The sequence below is a fragment of the Microcaecilia unicolor genome, chromosome 1, assembly GCF_901765095.1.
Source record: "Microcaecilia unicolor chromosome 1, aMicUni1.1, whole genome shotgun sequence".
NCBI classification, from domain to species: Eukaryota; Metazoa; Chordata; class Amphibia; order Gymnophiona; family Siphonopidae; genus Microcaecilia; species Microcaecilia unicolor.
The window spans coordinates 358066886-358086585 of record NC_044031.1 but is presented as its reverse complement, the minus strand read 5'-3'; the positions used below and the strand labels follow the sequence as shown (position 1 = coordinate 358086585).

Sequence of the window (19700 nt, the reverse complement as noted above, 5' to 3'; positions counted from 1 at the left end):
ATCTTCTACAGCTCTGAGCAATTTGGAATGCACTAAAGGCTTTCAGAGATTGGCTGTTGAACAAAATTGTCCTAATTCAGACAATCAATTTGCCATGTACTGTGTCAACAAGCAAGGGGGTACGGGTTCCCATCCCTCGTGTCAGGAGGTAATTGGGATGTGTCAGTGGGCCACCAGCCATGGCATGGCATGGTACTTTGAGCCATATACCTGGCAGGGAAATACAACAGTCTGGCAAACAGGCTAAACAGGATAATGCAACCACAAGAGTGGTCTCTAAATATGGTCATTGCCCGACAAATCTTCCAAGTGTAGGGTACCCTCAGTGGATCTTTTGTGTCACTTATCTCAATAACAAAGTCCTCCAGACTAAGGTCCCACAGCAGGCTAGCATCAGATGCCTTCCTCCTTGATTGGATGGGGTGGAATTGAATGGCATACTGACCCACAGTTAGTGCCCCTTAGGAGCTTGGAAGCTACTGAAGACAGAAGCCTCAGCTCATTAAATACCTGCTGGAAGCACATGAGGAAGGCCACCAGATTGGACATAAGCAGGTCAATCTGCTTGCACAAGCCAAGCCAAGCACTTGCCCAGAAAGGAGAAAGATGATAAAGGTGATCTTGAGCCAATCAGATGGAAAGCTGGAGGGCTGGAGCTCAAAGTTCATAAAACACTGGTTAATAAATCTTCAACATGCCTTGGGGTTCCCATCAAAGTGTGGCAGTGCTGAGGATGAAGCACATGGTGAGCCAGAGGCGGTGCTGTTGGGGTGGGCTCTAGAGGTGGGTTTAGAACCGGAGGTCCTGCGCAGACTCATGACAAGCTAAGCACAGATCCCCTGAAGAGTTTCTGTAAACTGTTAAAGCTGAGTCTGTCCTAGCTGGACCTCCTGAGTGAGGTCCTGGAGGTGGCCCAAGTGGGTAGTCAGGTCTTGGACAGATCTAAGATCCAGCTGGAGTTGAAGAGCCAACTGTTGGAGCAGCTGCAAAGTGGGTGACTCGCCTGAGCTCATGGCCTTTGCAATCTGGCATGGCTCAAGATAGGTGAGCCCTTGGGCCACAGTCAGGTTTATGCTACCCAACTAGCCTGAAGGTTAGGTAGGCCCAACTAGTGGCAAGCGAGTCACACCCTAGTGAGGATGTAAGCAGAGGATGGCTCTTAGAAGACCCTTGGGGGCTGACCCAATGGAACTGAGGCCAGGGAATTGCCCTGAAGAATGCCCTTGAGAGTCTGGACTGATGAAGTCAGAACCAGGGGGTGGCCCTTAAGATGGCCCTTGGGGACCTGGCCTGACAAAGTCAGGACCAGGGAATGCAGAATTGGAGGGCCCAGAGACACAGGCAAGAACAGGACTGGAACCCAGTCAGGAACAAGACTCAGGCTGGAACAAGGCTGCAACCCACTCTACACAACTCTAAGAGACCTGTTGCAAAGGCACTGACTCTAGCGCCCTCTTGCACGACTATAAAGGAAATGCTGTGCTTCCAGGAAGTAAACATATTCTTCTTGGCATAGAATGCTGCTGGAGGCCACAAAGAAAAGGTGAGGGGTGTGACATTAAGAATTCTAAAGCCACCCGAGTACCAGGGTTTATGAGATGGTCTGGTAGTGCAGGTATAAATTGGGATGTGAGTGAAAACCATAGAACATAAGGATGAGTCCCATAGCAGGGACTGCTCCTCAAGGGGATAGGAAACAAAATCAAGTGGAAAAAAGGAAAAAGCAGAAAAATCAGTATGGGATGAGGTAGAAAAAACGAGAACAGAAGTAGATAAAGAAATGATCAGACCAAGAGACCAGTATAGAGGAGAAAGTGAGTGAATTAACGAGTCAGAATGGTGAGATAATACTAAATCTAGGGTTTGTCCAGCTTTATGGGTAGGGAATTGAATGTGCTGTTCAAGATCTAAGTCCAACAAGAAGGAAAGCATGTGCCTATCAAAGGCTCTACAGGGTTTTAAAGAGTGGATATTAAAATCCTCTAAAACAAGAAGGTTGGGAAAGCGGATGTCAGCGACAGAGATCTGAGGCCTAAGAGGGAGAAAAGGCTGAATCTGAAAATATAACGCAAAACAAATAAAAGAACATATTAAGATAAAAAGAACAGCTGGAAAACTATTCATTTCAATTTTTTTGCAAGAACAATATTTAAAGCTGTCAAACATGTAAATTTATGCAGTTCACTATGCAGTTTTCTAATTTTTACTACAGAATCTATCTGTGAACTGAAGCTGAAAGCTGGGAGTTTGACAACATACAAAAATTAATACTAAGATCTATTTATGCACATGTCATGTGGTGAAATAAGAATGACTTACCCACTCCCTTCAGGTAAGGGTTAATTGAGCTCCACACCCCAGTGGCTCCTTTTCTCAGTCGTTGCCCAATGGCAAATTCAAGATGAAGAAGTGGGATACCCTCCAAAACCAGCAAGATTAGAAAGGGAATCATGAAAGCACCTAAAATGCACAGCAAAAAAGGAAAACCACTTTATAAAGGGAAAATTGTATGACAGCCTGAATAATATAGCCCTAGAATGTTTTTATATTATTATTTCATTAAGAATTCAAGCAGAAATGTTATAAATGAAAGAAAAACATTTGAACCCTGATTTTGTATAGGGTGTCTAGGTAGGAAATGAGACATCGAAATCCAGATGTTCGCAGTTTTTCTGTGAGAATAGCCATTTTAACACAAAGCTCCTTCAAAAAAGAGGCTCACGGTAACATCACTCAGAACTTGTAGATAGTAATTTTATAACAGGAGCCTAGGATAATAGAGCAGAAAGTTGCTTATTTTTTGCCTATTGTATAAAGACAAATAGGTACCTATTTATACTAGCACAACTTCTGCAGAAATCACAAGATTGAAGGCATGGACATTATCCCCTGGATTCTATATATCGTGCCTTAATTTCTGCGTGGAAATCGAAGCATATTCTATAACAGTGATCAGAACTTAATTGGTTAACTAGCTAATCAGCGCTGTCAATTGGATGCTAACAAGCAATTATCAGCACTAATTGACATTAATGAAGATTTGTGCACACTACTTGCACAATCTGGTGCCCTTAAATTCTAAGTCACATAGTTGAAAAGGGGGCATGGCCATGGACATGGCACAGGCATTTCTAAAATCTATGTGCATTATTATAGAATACACCTGCCAGTGGTGTAGCCAGACAGTCAATTTTGGGTGGGCCTGAGCCTAAAGTGGGTGGACACAAAATTATCTCTGCCCCGCTGTACCTCCACCTCAAAATATAAATACTTTAGCCAATGAAGATCCTCAAGCTCTGTTAGCTGAAGACTTTCTCCAAAGGCAGCCAGAACTCGCTTTTACCAAGCTTGTCAGGCAGCAGCAATGTCCCTAAGCCACTAATGCCAGCACCACATGCGTGCTTAGTTGTTGGTGGCTCAAGAATGCTGTCGCCGACTGGAGAGTTTGGTAGAAGGGAATTCTGGCTGCCTTTGGAGGAGGTTCTCAACTGGGAATGCCTGGGGATCCCCACCAGTTATATAGCAAGGATCAGGGTCAGTGTTAGACATGCTGTAGTCCAGGTCAGAAAATAAAGGAGGATACCTTTTCTGATCCTCTCTCCTCCCTGCCTACCCTCCAATTTCCCCACCTACCAATACTATCACACTGACAGACCTTCACCAAATACAGACCAAGGAATCACAAATTAGAAATTAAAATATTTACATAAGAATTGAATTGAGAACCCCAAGAATTTAAAATTAACATATACTACTACAACACTGGAGAAATAAAAACAGAAATGCATTTCTTTTCTACTGAACACAATGCAAAGACATTTGCTATGCACATTTCCCAAAGCTAATATATTCCATTTAAAACATTCAGAATAAAATGCTTTTTTCTACCTTTGTTTTCTGGATGTTTTATTTTTTCATTATGTTGGTTCCAATTTCCTATCTGTCATCTACTAATTCTCCTTTAAGCGGCTGCTGTCCATTTGTCTTTTCCTCTCTGCTGTCTGTTCCCTCACTACACCTACCTCTGATATATTGATTGTTCCTTTTTAGCTCTTTCCTCTCTTTTTTCTTTTCCGCCTCTCTATCAACTCAAATTTCACCTCTTTCTCATCCTTCTCCTCCTTTTTACTTTTCAGCTACCTATCAGATTTCTATCTTCTTCTTTCATCCACTAGCTCTCTCATTCCCCATCTCACTCCTTCTGCAGCCTTCCATTCCCTTCCATCTTTAATCTATTCTCCATTACCATATTTCTACCCTCTGTAATCACTATCCTCTCATCCAGTTTCTTGCCACCCTCCTCCTCCCCCTCCTCCTGGCCGCTCCCACATGGTTCCACCATTCCCAGTGCTTTCCTCCCTCCACCCTTTTAGCACAGCACCTGCTCTCTCTTTCTCCCCCCCCCCACCTTTGTAGCCTGATATATCCCGTCCCTTCTCTCTACCCTCCTGTCCTGTCCCCCATGATCCAACATTTCTCCCTCTCTCTTCCCTCACTCCCATTGTCTGGCATCTCTCCATCATTTTCATCTGTTCCTGGATCCAACATCTTCTTCTCTCCCCTCTCCATCTCCTGTGCATCTCTCCCTGTCTCTCATCCAACCCCATGTCCTACATCTCCCTCTCCCCCTCCCTTGTACACCAGATCCAACATCTCTCTTCCCCCTCCTTCCCTCCCATGCAGCATTCACTCCCTTCCTCCGCCATGTCCAACATTTCTGCCTCTCTCCTACTGTCCACCATTTCTCTCTCTCCCTCCCTTGTGCCCCAGGTCAAACATTTCTCTCATCCACCCCCATTGCAGCATCTCTCCCTTCCTCCCTTTCACCCCTATGTGCAACCTTTCTCTCTCTCTCACCCCTCTCATTCACATTTATGCACTTGATAGACTATTTTAAACTGAATTTGGGATTCAACTCTTAACTAATGCAACTTTATTAATATTGGACTGGCTTCACTAAATTTTCCTAAGCATATATCAGACTATTCCACAATATATTCGGCTATTCACACACAGTCTTCTCTAGCGTTCTCTCCCTCTCTCTGCTTTCATTGTCTCCCCCACCCTTTTCTCCCTTCCCTTCAGCACCCCTGCCCCAGGGATCCAGCACTTTTCTCTCTTCTGTCCAGTGCCCCTCCCCCGGTCCAGCACTTTTCTCTTCCCTCCAGTGCCCCTCCCCCAGTCGAGCACTTTTCTCCATTCCCCTCCAGCAATACCCTCTAGTACCCCCCCCCCCCCGGTCAAGCACTTTTCTCCCTTCCCCTCCAGTGACCCTCCCCCCAACCAGTCGAGCACTTTTCTCCCTTCCCCGCCTCCAGCTCCCAGTCCGGCACCTCTGTACTTTTTTTCTCCCTGCTTCTACTGCAGTGTTTGCAACCTACAGTATTGGTGCTCCCAGCAGCAATTCACACACACACAGGCTCGCAGTAGCTCCGGAGTTCCTTCTGCCGCGTTTCGTCCTAAATAGGAAGTTGCATCAGAGAGGGCATGACGTGGCAGAGAGAACACTGGAGCCAGCCTGTGTGTTTGTGAATCGCTGCCAGGTAGCACCAATGATGTGAGTTGGAAGCACTGTGGCAGAAGCAGGGAGGGAAAAAGAGAAGTGTCAGATCCATGGGATGGGGTGCGAGTGAAGGGAAGGGATCATTGGTGGTCAGAGTGCACCATTCCTGTGTGAGTCTCGGGCTTAAGTGGGTGGGCCTGGGCTATGCGCCCCTGACACCCACTGTGCACCTAATTTAGGCATTGGGATTTACACCAAGTAAAACATGGCGTAAATGGCTGCAACTAAATATGGTTGTGTGGCGAGGCACTCAGCATATTCTATATACCGCGTGGAAATTTATGCCTATTTTATAAAATATATGTATGCTTTAGAGAACACTCCTAGGAGAATTTTTTTCTGCGTGGAATTTTCAGGCGCCATATATAGAATCTAGCCCTATGTCCTTTCTCCGCAGGTGTAAATGTACATGCATAAAACACTATCACATGTGTTTTGGAATATACATGCATAGATTTTGACTCCACCCATCCTCCACCCAGATTTCACCCCGAGCACGCCTACTGTACATGTACATGCCAGATTGCATCATGTGTACTGTTAAACTTGACCTAATTTTATAAGATGCCATCTGTCATGTAAATCAGCATGTTACAAATGAAGATAGTTTATAAAAAAAAATTACATCTTACCCCTCCGAAGGGACACCACCTTGTAAGTGGTGGAGGGGCTTCCGTGTTTCAATGACTCAGAGGGCTATGCTGAAGGGTTACCCATATCAGACAGGCCTCTGAGGAGAAACCAGACAAAGAGTGTCCCAAATTAGGGAGAGGGGAAGTTGGTGACCTGAAGCTCGTACACTCAACGGCCCAGCTGTCCTCTGAAGTTCAGTTTTTGTTCACTTGAAATTTCCTCTCTGCATTGCAGTTGCCTTAACAGAGGAAGGGGACAATGGGGGGTCAGCCGCCGATGACCAGCGTTTTGTCCCCTGTGTAGCAAGTGTGGGACCGCTGTGTGACGAGCTGCCCATAGATGACTGGGTTGATGAGTCCTTTGATTAGCGCCGACGAAGGAGCGTCGATGCTCTTGGACCTGGAAACAACTTCATCGCTCAAAAATCATTTAACCACCATGCCCAAAGGAGTGGAGGAGTGAGTCAGGAGTGTATGCTGAAACGGAAGTCGTTTACAGCTGAACCCGTGTCGGCGGTGCTACTCCTAAACCCTTAAGAGTTATCAGCTTGGAGTTTTGGGCTCCCGTGGAGGTTGCATTGAATGTCATCTGGAGGATGCTCCAGGACCTGACGGTGGTAGAGAATGACTTTGCTTCAGATATAGTCTTGTTAATGAGCCACATGGATAATCTAATCGAATCCTTTGAGAATATACAGCAAATGAAGTTCTACTGAAGTAGGAAACGGTTAAGATTTGAAAATGATAAAAGACCAGAAAAATTTGAACAAAATGAATATTGTTACAGATGATTAATATCGAGATTGTTGTTTTCCCAGAGTTCCGGGTGTCGCGTGCTCGAGGACCTTGGCATACTGTCAGGCTTCTTCCCTGGGAGCACTGGGTTCGTGAGCCCATGGGCCACTACCGTGGAGCGGCAGTGGCAGGCAAGATCACCTCCAAGGTAGAGATGAGACAAAACTGGACCGGAACCCCGGACTGGAGTTCTACACCGGAACACTCGGAACTGGAATGCACCGGACGGGTGCGCACTGGAGTGGGGCCCGCTGGACTGGAACACACTGGAGGGCCCCACAGGACTGGAACATACAGGAGTGAAACCCGCTGGACTGGAACACACTGGACCTAGGCTTCACCTACGCTTGACCACCTTTCCCCGAGGGTTGAGCCCTCAGGTTCTGGCAGCCGGTAGGACTTACAGGAAAACCCGGAACTGGAACTTGCAAGCAGGAACAGCAGGAATGAAGATCCAGGAGTGCCCCCTGGCACCTAGGCGCAGGCAGGGCCGACAGGCAGGGTTCTGGCAGTCGGCAGGTTTAAACACAATGACTAGTAAACTGTACCTAGGCTAATAGAAACGCTATACACAGGCAAACCAGTCATACACAAGAAACATACACAGAGCACACTCAGGAGACTTGAAAGCTATACACCAGCTAACAACAAAGCTGTGCCCAAGCTAACAAGTCATGCACTGGAAACAAACACAGAGCACTAGCAAAGCTATACACAGGCTAACAAGCCACACGGTGCCTAAGCTGACTAGTCTAAACAAACAGAGCACTAGCAAAGCTATACACAGGCTAACAAGCCACACGGTGCCTAAGCTGGCTAGTCTAAACAAACACAGAGCACTAGCAAAGCTATACACAGGCTAACAAGCCACACGGTGCCTAAGCTGGCTAGTCTAAACAAACACAGAGCACTAGCAAAGCTATACACAGGCTAACAAGCCACACGGTGCCTAAGCTATCTAGTCAAACATAGAAACTCACACAGAGCAAACACTGAAACAGTGTACAGAGCACTCTATACACCAGGGCCCTTAGATGAAATGCAAAGGCCAGGGCTGTAGTCTCTAAGTGATTAATAAAGCCCTTCCACACCAGAGGCACAGCTGCAGCAATCACCTTGCATCCAAACAGAGGCTTGACACACAGAGAAGTCAGCCCAGCGGGAGCCATCTTGGATACTGGCATAGAGGAATCGGCGGCAGCCATCTTGGAAAAGGCATAGCCCACACAGGTGAGGTTCAGTAGGACAATCAGCACACAGAGCCAGAGAGAAACTAAGACAGAGACAGACACAGAGACAAGCAGAAGCCAGCACAGCCACTGACTCCCAGAAACAGGGTAAGTCTGAGGGTGGTCACGGCCACAGACGTAACACCGGGTATGACTCCTAATGTTTTTTTTCCACTGAAATGATTCCTCTTAATATATTAATTCAAAAGGAGTGAAGCCTGTGAAACTGGGATTACTTTAATCAGCGGGAATTGGATTGGAGATTCAAGGGTTTGTATTGTTAAACAATTTCTGGTTTTAAAAGGGAAAAAAAAATGAAATTAGGTGTATTACTTTCACTAATATTGGACAATAAGTATGTTTCCAATGAAATTGATGGACTATGCACCGTTATGGTCTTGAAGAAACCAACCAGATGATCAAAGTGGAATAATGATTTAGATAAATAATAACTGGGGATAATCGGGTTAATACCACGTTTTCTTTGTTTGCTGTTGTTTAAATTGATCTCCTTGTCTTGTTTCACTCTCCCTATTTATTTTGTGGTCTAAGAAAGAGAAAGATTGTATAAAATCCATTTATCTTGTTGAGATTGTTTTCTTCTAATATTGCTTTAATGTACAATCATCTCTGTTTTACTGTTTTGCAAGTGATCCTTGTAAAATGAAAAAAATGATAAATAAATGATTTAAAAAAAAAAAAATTACATCTTAAATGTGCAAGTGCAGTTTTTGCAACTTATCTCCCAAATTGTGTAAAGTTAGGTGCCAAATTTTATACTTAAGAGGGAATTCTATAAATGGCCCTCAAAAATAGGTACCGGAAAAGTCAGCACTAAGCACTGTTCTATAAAGGATTCTCCGGGATGAGTGCCCTTTATAGAAGAGCACTTAGAGCCGATTCCCGTGTCCAAAGATAAGTGGTAAAACATCAACAGAAAAAAGCACAACAGGGCCTTTAAGTGGAACAATCGAGAGTCCTTTTATTCATAAAGACCCAACACGGGCCGTGTTTCAGCGTAACAACGCCTGCCTCAGGGATCCAAGTACTCCAGTGCTTTCGAAGGCAAACACAAAAAAGGGGGGAGATAAACTCCTTTAAACAGCGCTAACAAACTCAAATAGATAGTGTAAAAATGACGTAGTGTATCTGTAAAGTCAAAACCTCTCCCAACATGAATACTGTCTGAAAAATACGTGCTGATGCTAGCGCAGGCCCCCTTTCTTAGTAATAGAACCCCTCAATCAATTATTTATTGTTTTCTTCTATTTTCGCATTTATTCTTCACAAATTCATCCTTCTACACAGACACCTAGAGCAGCACCTCCTCACTCTTTGATGTCTTCTATTGCTCTCCTCATATGGCTGTTTTTGCTCAGTCCCAATCAGCATCAAGATTTCATGCAGTTCAAACCTAACATTCCAGGCTCTATTTTTAATTAAAACAAATATTTAAAACCTTCATTTTTGCTTTAAAACTATATGAATCAGATCATAGCCATGCATACAGGTGAATTATCTGAAACTTTGACATGTTTAGACCCCAAATTACCCAAAATGGGTGTCTATCCAATTACAATATTTTGCAACATAACAACAATAAAAATAACATGCAAAATATTAATAAGTAGCAAAAACTTCACCAACCAGCTAAAAATATAAATCTCAACATAATATCAAATTAAAACATGCACTAAACAATCTAAAAACACTTAAACAATACATATAGCCGGGGTCCTTTTACCAAGCTGCAAGAAAAAGGGCCCTGCACTAGTGGCAGGGGCTGTTTTGCCCACACACCAGGGCCCTTTTTACTGCAGCAGGTAAAAAGCACCCAGCCATACATGGCATGCGATAAGAGAACTCTTACCGTGTGGCCATGCAACAGGGAGCTCTTACTACCACCAATTGAGATGGCGATAAGGGGTTCCGCGCTAACCCAGCAGTAACTGGGCAGCATGCAGCGATGCCCAGTTACCGCTTCACAAGCCACTTTTGGAGGCTTTCTTTTCCCCCTGGAAATGATGCACGCTCAGGGCGGGACTACTGCCAGTGGCCGCATTGGGCCGGAAGTAGTCCCAGAAGAGCAAGTGGTATGCCCATGTTGGGCTTACTGCCGCTCTCTAAAAGGGCCCCATAATCATTTACAAAAATGTAAAAATGCATATCCAGATCAATGTGAAAACAGGCTTCCACCAGTTCTGGCTCAATTATCTGTTAATAAATGTTCCTCCCCAAACTATGGGGGCCCTTTTACTAAGGCGTTGTAAGCACTAACACGTGCTTACCACATGTTAAAAGACACTACTGCAGGATGCACTCAGGCACCCTGCGGTAGTTTTGGAATTGGCGCATGCTGCCCAAGTGCTAAAAAGTAGGTTTTATTTTTTAGCACATGGACATGTGTGGAGGTGGAGAGTAGACATGCCCTGCACTAATTGAGTAGCGCTGAGTAAATTGTTGTATGCTGCCTGATTACCAGACGTTAGTGCGGGAGCTCTTACCACCTAGTAAATAGGTGGTGGTAAAGTTTCACACGCTAATGGCCACATGCTAACTGGAAAATTAATGGAAAAATAGATATTATGGCCATTTTACAGCCATGCTAAAAGTGGCCTCAGCAAAAGAGTAAAACACTTTCTTCCCAAGAGAAATATTCCGCAGCCTGGTTCAATCAATGGTGCTAAGCCACCTAGATTACTGTAATGCCATATATGCCAGTTGCAAAGAACAAATCATTAAGAAACTCCAAACAGCCCAAAACACAGCAGCCAGGCTCATACTGTATGTGGAAAAGCGAAATACGAAAGCGCCAGACCCCTAAGAGAAAAACTGCATTGGCTCCCACTGAAAGAAAGAATTGCATTCAAAATCTATACCCTGGTCCATAAAATCATCCACGGCGAGGCCCCGGTATATATGTCAGACCTCATAGATTTACCAACCAGGAACTCAAAAAGGTCAGCACGCACATTACTCCTACTACTACTACTACTAATAGCATTTATATAGCGCTACCAGACGCACGCAGCGCTGAACACCTGACATCGAGAGACAGTCCCTGCTCAAAGAGCTTACAATCTAGATAAAACAGACAGACAAGACATTATGGGCAAGGGAAATCTTCACTACTCCAGCTGTAAAGGACTTAAATACAAATCGACATATGCACCTGCTTTTTCTATATTAGCACACAACTCTGGAACGCTCTACCAAATGTCATAAAAACAACGCACGACCTAACAATCTTCCGAAAATTACTAAAAACCAACCTGTTCAAAAAAGCATACCACAAGGATCCATCCTAAACACCAAACAATGAAACTCTTCCAGAACTAGACAAAACCGAACTCTGTATACCTGACTGCTTAAACCACTCTGTCAATAATGAACTGATTATCTAACTTACTCTATAAGTTACTCTATTATTTATGAACTCAATGAAATTCCACATTGTATTTCTCAGTCCGGAAATGGCAATCACCACTACGGCATACTGTAAGCCACATTGAGCCTGCAAAAAGGTGGGAAAATGTGGGATACAAATGCAACAAATAAATAAATAAATAAAAATCTATGCTGACGATGTTACTATATACATTCCATACAGATCCACCCTGACAGAAATCACTAATGAAATCAAGGCCAGCTTTCACATCATGGGCGCATGGGCAAAGGCATTCCAACTAAAACTCAACAATGAAAAAAACACACTGCTTCATCCTCTCATCCCAGTACAACACGGACAAACCCACAACCATCAGCATCCCGGATCACACCCTCCCAATCTCAGACAGCCTGAAAATCCTCGGTGTAACATTAGACCGCTACCTAACACTAGAGACCCAAGTAAAATCCACAACAAAGATAATGTTCTTCACAATGTGGAAACTCAAACGAGTGAAACAATTCTTCCCGAGGGAAATATTTTGCAACCTGATACAATCAATGATGCTAAGCCATGCTGACTATTGCAATGGAATCTACGCGGGATGCAAAGAATAAATCTTAAGGAAACTTCAAACCGCTCAAAACACGGCGGCAAGACTCATCTTCGGAAAAACACGATTTGAAAGCGCAACACCCCTTCGAGGAAAACTACATTGGCTACCAATCAAAGAACGCATCGCCTTCAAAATCTGCACTATGGTTCACAAGATCATCTATGGTGAAGCACTGGGATATATGACGAACTTGATCGACCTACCAACCAGAAACACATCCACATCAGCATGACAATACCTAAACCTCAACTACCCAAGCTGCAAAGGACTAAATTACAAATCAACCTACGCATCCAGTTTTTCCTACATCAGCACACAACTATAGAACGCACTACCAAAAACCGTAAAAAGCAAGTACGACCACCTCCAATTCAGGAAAAAACTAAAAACCCACCTGTTTCAAAATGCTTACCCCACTGACCCAACTTAAATACCTGAACTCTGCGACACTATAACACCACAGTCCGTATTGATCACCAAACAATCTCATCTGTTCTTGCTATCCTCTATATGGTCCCACCACATGTTCCTTCATGTGGTCCCTACCCTTCCTACCTCAACCTAACCATTATTTGTATTTGTTTTACTCCGGAGTTTATCAACACCTCTCCGGTACCATGTAAGCCACATTGAGCCTGCAAATAGGTGGGAAAATGTGGGGTACAAATGTAACAAATAAATAAATAAATAAAAGAAAAAAAAGGAAAAATACACACATTGCAGCCATCCATAAAGAACCTAATATCTTTTTAACAGATAAAAATGACATGTTTGACTATTTTGTGGAATTTTATTCTGAAATTTATAGTTCCCATAAATCTCCAACTAAAGAACAGATTTCTAATTTTTTAGTCCTCTACCAAAACCATCACTATCACAAAAACAAATGGAGAAACTTATTATCCCCATCACTACTGCTGAGATTGACTCCGCTATCAAATTTCTGAAATCTGGGAAAGCTTTAGGTAGTGATGGCTTTTCTATTGAATATTATAAACATTTTTCTAGTATATTATCACCCAAACTATTAAATCTTTATAATCATTTTTTATCCAGATCCGAAAGCCAGGGCTCTTCTTCTGAGGTGAATATTATTATCCTGGAAAACATTGGCAGAGACCCCTTACTTGCTTAGAATTATAGTGCTAGATCATTATTGAATTATGACTGTAAAATTTATGCAAACCTTTTGGCTGAACGGTTGTCCAAAGTTATTAATAACCTTATACACCCATCTTCAAACTGGCTTTGTCAAATACAGACTTGTGTCTGACAACACAAGAATTTTTTCACGTCATTCTAGTTGCCCAAAAATTGACCACATCTGCATGTGTCATCTCATTGGACACCAAAAGGCTTTTGATTATATCGAATGGCAATTTTTGTTTGAGGTCTTAGGGGTCCTTTTACAAAGATGCGCTGAAAATGGCCTGTGGAAGTGTAGGCGTGGGTTTTGGGTGGGCGCAGAATCATTTTTCAGTGCACCTGTAAAAAAGGCCTCTTTTTTGCCGAAAATGGACATGCGGCAAAATCAAAATTGTTGTGCATCCATTTTGGGTCCAAGACCTTACCACCAGCCATAGACCTAATGGTAAAGAATTTGGGCGGTAATGACCTACATGCATCAGATGCCACTTAGCGTGTGTCTGCTGTGCGCACCAAAAAATAAAAAATATTTTTCAGACGCGCGTATCAGATGTGCGCCAAAAATGAAATTACTGCAAAAGCCACGCGGTAGTCGGGCGGTAACTCCATTTTGACACATGGTGGGCGCACATAGGTGCCTACACAGCTTAGTAAAAGGGGCCCTTGGATTGATTAGGGCTTGGAACACATTTTATTAATATAGTTAAAATCATATACTTTCACCTTGAGGCCTGTCTCTTTATTAATAACACCCTGACCAAATAATTTAATTTAACACGTGGTACACAACAAGGCTGTCCCCTTTCCCCAATTTTTTTCATTCTTGCCCTTGAACCCTTACTTATAGCTATTTGTTCCAGACAACATATTCAAGGTATAAATATTGCAAACTCATTAGTTAAAATTTCTGCTTATGCTGATTATGCTTTGCTATATGCATCATCACCCAAATCTTCAATTTCCAGTATTTTCCAACTTATTGAACAATTTGGAATGTTGTCTGCATACACCATTAATTGGACGAAAACGGACATTTTTCCCCTTAATATACATTGTGTTAAAGAAAATTTTCCCTCTATACCAATCCGCTGGTGCTCTACTGCTATCAAATATTTGGGACATGTTTAAATCCTCTTTTCAGGTGACGATACATACCACTAGGGTTTTTAATTTGCTTAGATCTTCAATGCATAAATGGTCCCCAATGTACCTGTCTTGATGGGATAGATTGGGCATGATGTTATTGCTGTTAGTTTTTTTACTTATTGAGTATGCTCCTGATACAATTTCCAAAATCATTTTTTGATAATGTTGAAAAGCTTTTAACTTACTTTTTGTGGCAATATAAACCCCCCCCAGAATAGAATTCTGAAAATTAAAAGCTACTAAGGATTTACGGGGCATCAAATTTCCTTACTTTGAACTCTATAATCAGACTTTCCTACTAAGAACTGCTGCATGGTGGATGTTAGATGTTCCTGATTCCAACTCACCGCTATGGCTTTCAATAGAACAACAGCTATTTCATCCTATTCCCTTGAAAATCAGCATGGGAACTCTTCTTGTGGAGAGTCATGGGATAGGAAGTAGTGGTCTATTGTTGATTTAAAACTTGTTAAAAGATAGAAAACAGAGAGTAGGGTAAAAATGGTCAGTATGCTCAATGGAGAAGGGTAGATAGTGGGGTTCCCCAGGGGTCTGTGCTGAGACCGCTGATTTTTAACATATTGATTAATGATATAGAGATGGGAGAAACTAGTGAGGTAATTAAATTTGTTGATGACCCAAACTTATTCAAAGTTGTTAAACCACAAGAGGATTGTGAAAAATTACAAGAGGATAGAGACTGGACATCCAAATGGCAGATGACGTTTAATGTGAGCAAGTGCAAAGTGATGCATGTGGGAAAGAGGAACCCGAACTATAGTTACATGATGCAAGGTTCCACATTTGGAGTCACCGACCAGGAAAGGGATCTAAGTGTCATCATTGATGATACATTGAAACACTTTACTTAGTGTGCAGCGGCGGCTAAGAAAGCAAATAGAATGTTAGGTATTATTAGGAAAGGAATGGAAAACAAAAATAAGGACATTATAATGCCTTTGTATCGCTCCATGGTGCAACCGCACTTTGAATACTGTGTGCGGGTTAGCACTGTGCTAGACAAAAAAATGGCACATGCTCAACCCAGAACTACCACCAGTGGCCGTGTCGCCCAGCAGTAGTTCAGTTTTAGCATGCGGTAAGCCCACATTGGGCTTACCGCTGCTTTGTAAAAGGGACCCATATTGCATACAATTACCTAGACACTAGTTCAATTAACCAGATCCAAAAGTGATTCCTCTAACTTTTGCTGGTCCTGTAAATCTATGATTGACACACTGGATTATATGCTATTTCCCTGCCCCAACCTACAATTATTTTGGAATCAAGTCTGGGGTAGAATATCAGTTCCCCTACATCTCCAATTGTCCTTGTCTTTCCACATCATTATATTTAGGTCTCTTGAATATCAACAATACCTTTCTTCTGATCAAAGCAAATTGTTAGGTATACTATTGGCAATTGCCATTAAAACTGTTATGTCAGAGTGGAAAGATAACACTAAGGTTTCTTTTCTTTTTGGTGGAACTGTGTGTCTTATTGATAAATATGAGGCGACATTTGCTGAAAAATTAAATCATATTAATAATTTTATTAAAATACGGAAACCAGTCAAACCCTTTTGCTCTAATCTCATACAAGATTAAGTATGTGATATTGTGCGACAAGATATGTTTTGTGTTGCTGATACATTGATATGATTTTTTTTGTAACTCTCCTGTAGTTGCTCTCTTCGATGTTGCTTTTAACTCCTAAACCTAAACCTTCAACTGTCCCCTATCCCTGATATGTCCTGTCTGTCCTAACCCTTATCCTTTACTTGTCCTGTCTGTCATAATTAGATTGTAAGCTCTATTGAGCAGGGACTGTCTCTCCATGTGTGAAGCGCTGCGTACGTCCGGTAACGCTATAGAAATGATAAGTAGTAGTAGTAGTTTATGTTAAACTTGTTAATAAAAAAGATTTGAACTTAAAAGTTAATTCGTCTAATGGACAATTGGTCTAAAAATTAAATAATCAAGATAAAGATGTGAAGTCATACATTTATCATGTGGCAGATCACTTTTTTATGTTTCAACAATTTTTATTGATGAAATAACAGAATTAACAGTCAACAATCTCAGTATATATCCATGTGAGAACAAAAACATCCTGAGTACAAGCATGGTGATAATCTCATCATCAAAGTTTTTAACATTTACTCCCCTCCCTTCAATTCTACCCCCCCACCCCTTCAGATTTTATTTTTAAACTGTTCTTCTTATGGAACATTCATGTAACACCATAACCATTGTGGTACAGATTCCGCAGCTGCGGGATGTTGCTCGTCTTAGCCTGTAATAAATAATGTGTGCCCCAGGGGTAGAAGTGTGCCTTTTCCCATCTAATGTCTGTGTATGATGATGTCTCTAGAATCCAGTCTCTCAGATGTCTAAGGAGGCATGCATGATTATATTCCTTCATGTCTGGTGCGCCCAACCCTCCGTCCGCCTGGGCCCCGCTCATATAATGCCATTTCATTTTTGGCTTTTTACCTGCCCAGCAGAATCTCACTACCTGTCTCTGCAGGACCCTCAAGTCATTTTTGAGTACCCAAATCGGCAGGGATTGCATTGTGTACAACCACTTTGGAACAATCACCATCTTATATAAGTGTATCCTTCCCATCAGTGACAAAGGTAAAGAAGACCACGTCGCCAACTGTTCCCTAGTGTCCTTCAGCAATTGCTGAATGTTGTGATGGTATAAATGGGTTGGGTCCATGGGTAACAGCACCCCCAAGTATTTAAATACTGCATTTGCCCGCCTCAACGGAAACTGATCCCACACCTCCCCTGGGACCTTGGTGCTCGCCAAAGCTTCTGATTTTTCCAAATTTAGTTTAAACCCCGAGAATGCTCCATATTCTGTTAAGCTTTCCATAAGATATCTCAGTGATGTCTGGGGATCCTTAACCAACACCAGGAGGTCGTCCGCAAAAGCTGCAATTTTGAACGTCTGACCTCTAAATCTTACCCCTTTGATGTCAGTATTGTTATTAATCTCCCGTATCAGGGGGTCCAATGTCAGCACAAACAAGAGCGGTGACAAAGGACACCCCTGTCTCGTTCCCCTTCCAATAAAAAACCATTCTGAGAACATTCCATTAACACCTATTCTCGCCTGGGGTTCCGTGTATAGTGTCCTCACTGCATTTTCAAAGAATCCTGTTATACCATAGGCCTGTAGGGTCTTAAACAAAAATCCCCATTCCACCCTATCAAAAGCCTTTTCGGCATCAAAGCTTATTAATATGGCTCGCGCATTCTCCATTCTAACTCTCTCCAAGGCCACTAGTATCTTTCTCATGTTTTTAGCTATTTTCCTATTTTTAACAAATCCTACCTGCGAGTTTTCTATCAGTGAAGGGAGATATCTAGCTAGCCTATTTGCCAATATCTTGGCCATAAATTTGGTTTCTGAGTTCAGTAACGAGATGGGTCTGTAAGACTCTGGTCTTTGAGCCGGTCTGCCAGGTTTCAGAATAACTGTTATGTGCGCTTGATTAAGATGCATTGGCATCTGCCCCCTGGTTATGATTAAATTGAAGACCTCCGTCAACACCGTACTTATCTCAAGCCCCAGCAGCTTGTAGAACTCGTTACTTAAACCATCTGGACCTGGAGTTTTACCCAGAGGGCTTTGCTTGAATACCCACGCCACTTCATCCTCTTTTATGGGTGCATTTAACTGCTGTTGTTCTTCTTCTGACAATTTTGGGAGTTCTACACTTTCTAGATAAGCCTCACTAGGCGTTACAATCTCGACTTGTGGCTTATACAATTCTGCAAAAAAATCCTTGAATATAGCAGAGATTTTACTGTCACTGTGTTCTAGTACTCCTTGCCTATTCGTTAATGCAATGATCTTGCGGGAACCCACTCTTTTATGTATGAGCTTTGCCAGGAATCCCCCTCCCTTGTTCGCAAACTTGTACAACTGATATTTATAATATATCATTGATTTCTGTACTATTTGGTGTAGAAGCTCGTTTAGGGCGTGCTGAGCCTCTAGTAGCTGTGTGCGTATTCCCTATGAATGATCCAATCCATATTACTTCCTCAAAGAAGTCACTCTCTTTTCCAGCCTACATATTTCCCTTTGCCTTGCCTTTTTCTTGAAACTTACATAGGCTATTATTTCTCCACGTAACACCGCTTTAGCGGTTTCCCAATAGAGGAGTGGGTCACTGCGGTGAACCTCATTGTTCTGTTTAAAGTCTTGCCATTTGGTCAAAATATGGGGCAAAAATTGGTGATCTCGATATAGGTGTGCTGGGAAACGCTAGGTACGCTCACCCTGCTGGGTTCCCTCTAGCCGCATCCCCATGGCCACCCAGGTGTGATCTGACACTGCAATGGGTCCTATTTTAGCTTCCATGACTTGTGTCAGCAAGGCTCATGCTATGAAAATATAATCAATACGGGATAAAGTGGAATGTGCCCGTGACAGATGTGTATAATCACGGTCCACTGGGTGGAGTGTCCTCCACACATCCACCACATCTAGCGCTTCTTCTAATACCCCGGTGCCCTTTGCCCTCTGGCCAGCTCTCTCGCCGTTGGCTTAGATCTATCAAGCTTAGGATCCACTACTTCATTGAGGTCTCCTCCCAGGATAACCGGTGCTGCTCCCATGCCCTGTATCTTTCGTAGAAGCTGTGTGTAGAACTGCCTTTCATATCTGTTGGGGGCATAGACATTACATAATGTCACAAGCTGTCTATCCAACTCCAGGGACACCAGTACATATCTTCCTCTGCCATCCCTTACTATTTTCTTTACCTTCACGTGTATTCCCTTTCGAATCAGAATGATCACTCCCCTTTTCCCTTCCACTGCTGGAGATTCCATAATGTCTCCAACCCACCACCTCTTCAATTTTTCATGTTCTACTTGAGTTAAATGCGTCTCCTGCAAAAAGGCAACTGACGTTCTCTGATCATTTAGGACTTTTAATATTTTCTGTCTTTTAATGGGGGAGTGGATACCCCCCACATTCCAAGTCACAAATTTCAGAGATGTCGTGCCTACTTCTGGGTGGTGCTATCATATCCAGATTTAACCCTGTCATCCGGAGAGTGTCCCAGCCACCACCGTGGCAGATCACTTTTTTAAAGTCAATAATGAGAATACACCACATGCTGTAATCTAATCAAGGCATTAACAACTGGAAGCCACTTTGT

General features: G+C 42.8%; 1 protein-coding gene across 1 annotated transcript in view; it reads right to left on the bottom strand.

The window, feature by feature from the left end:
- Positions 1-19700, bottom strand: part of SLC6A19 (solute carrier family 6 member 19) — a 254175-nt gene that overhangs the window by 143688 nt on the left and 90787 nt on the right. Inside the window, 1 exon segment of the mRNA XM_030209679.1 lies at positions 2320-2460. Within this exon segment, the coding sequence (XP_030065539.1) occupies positions 2320-2460 (141 nt within the window).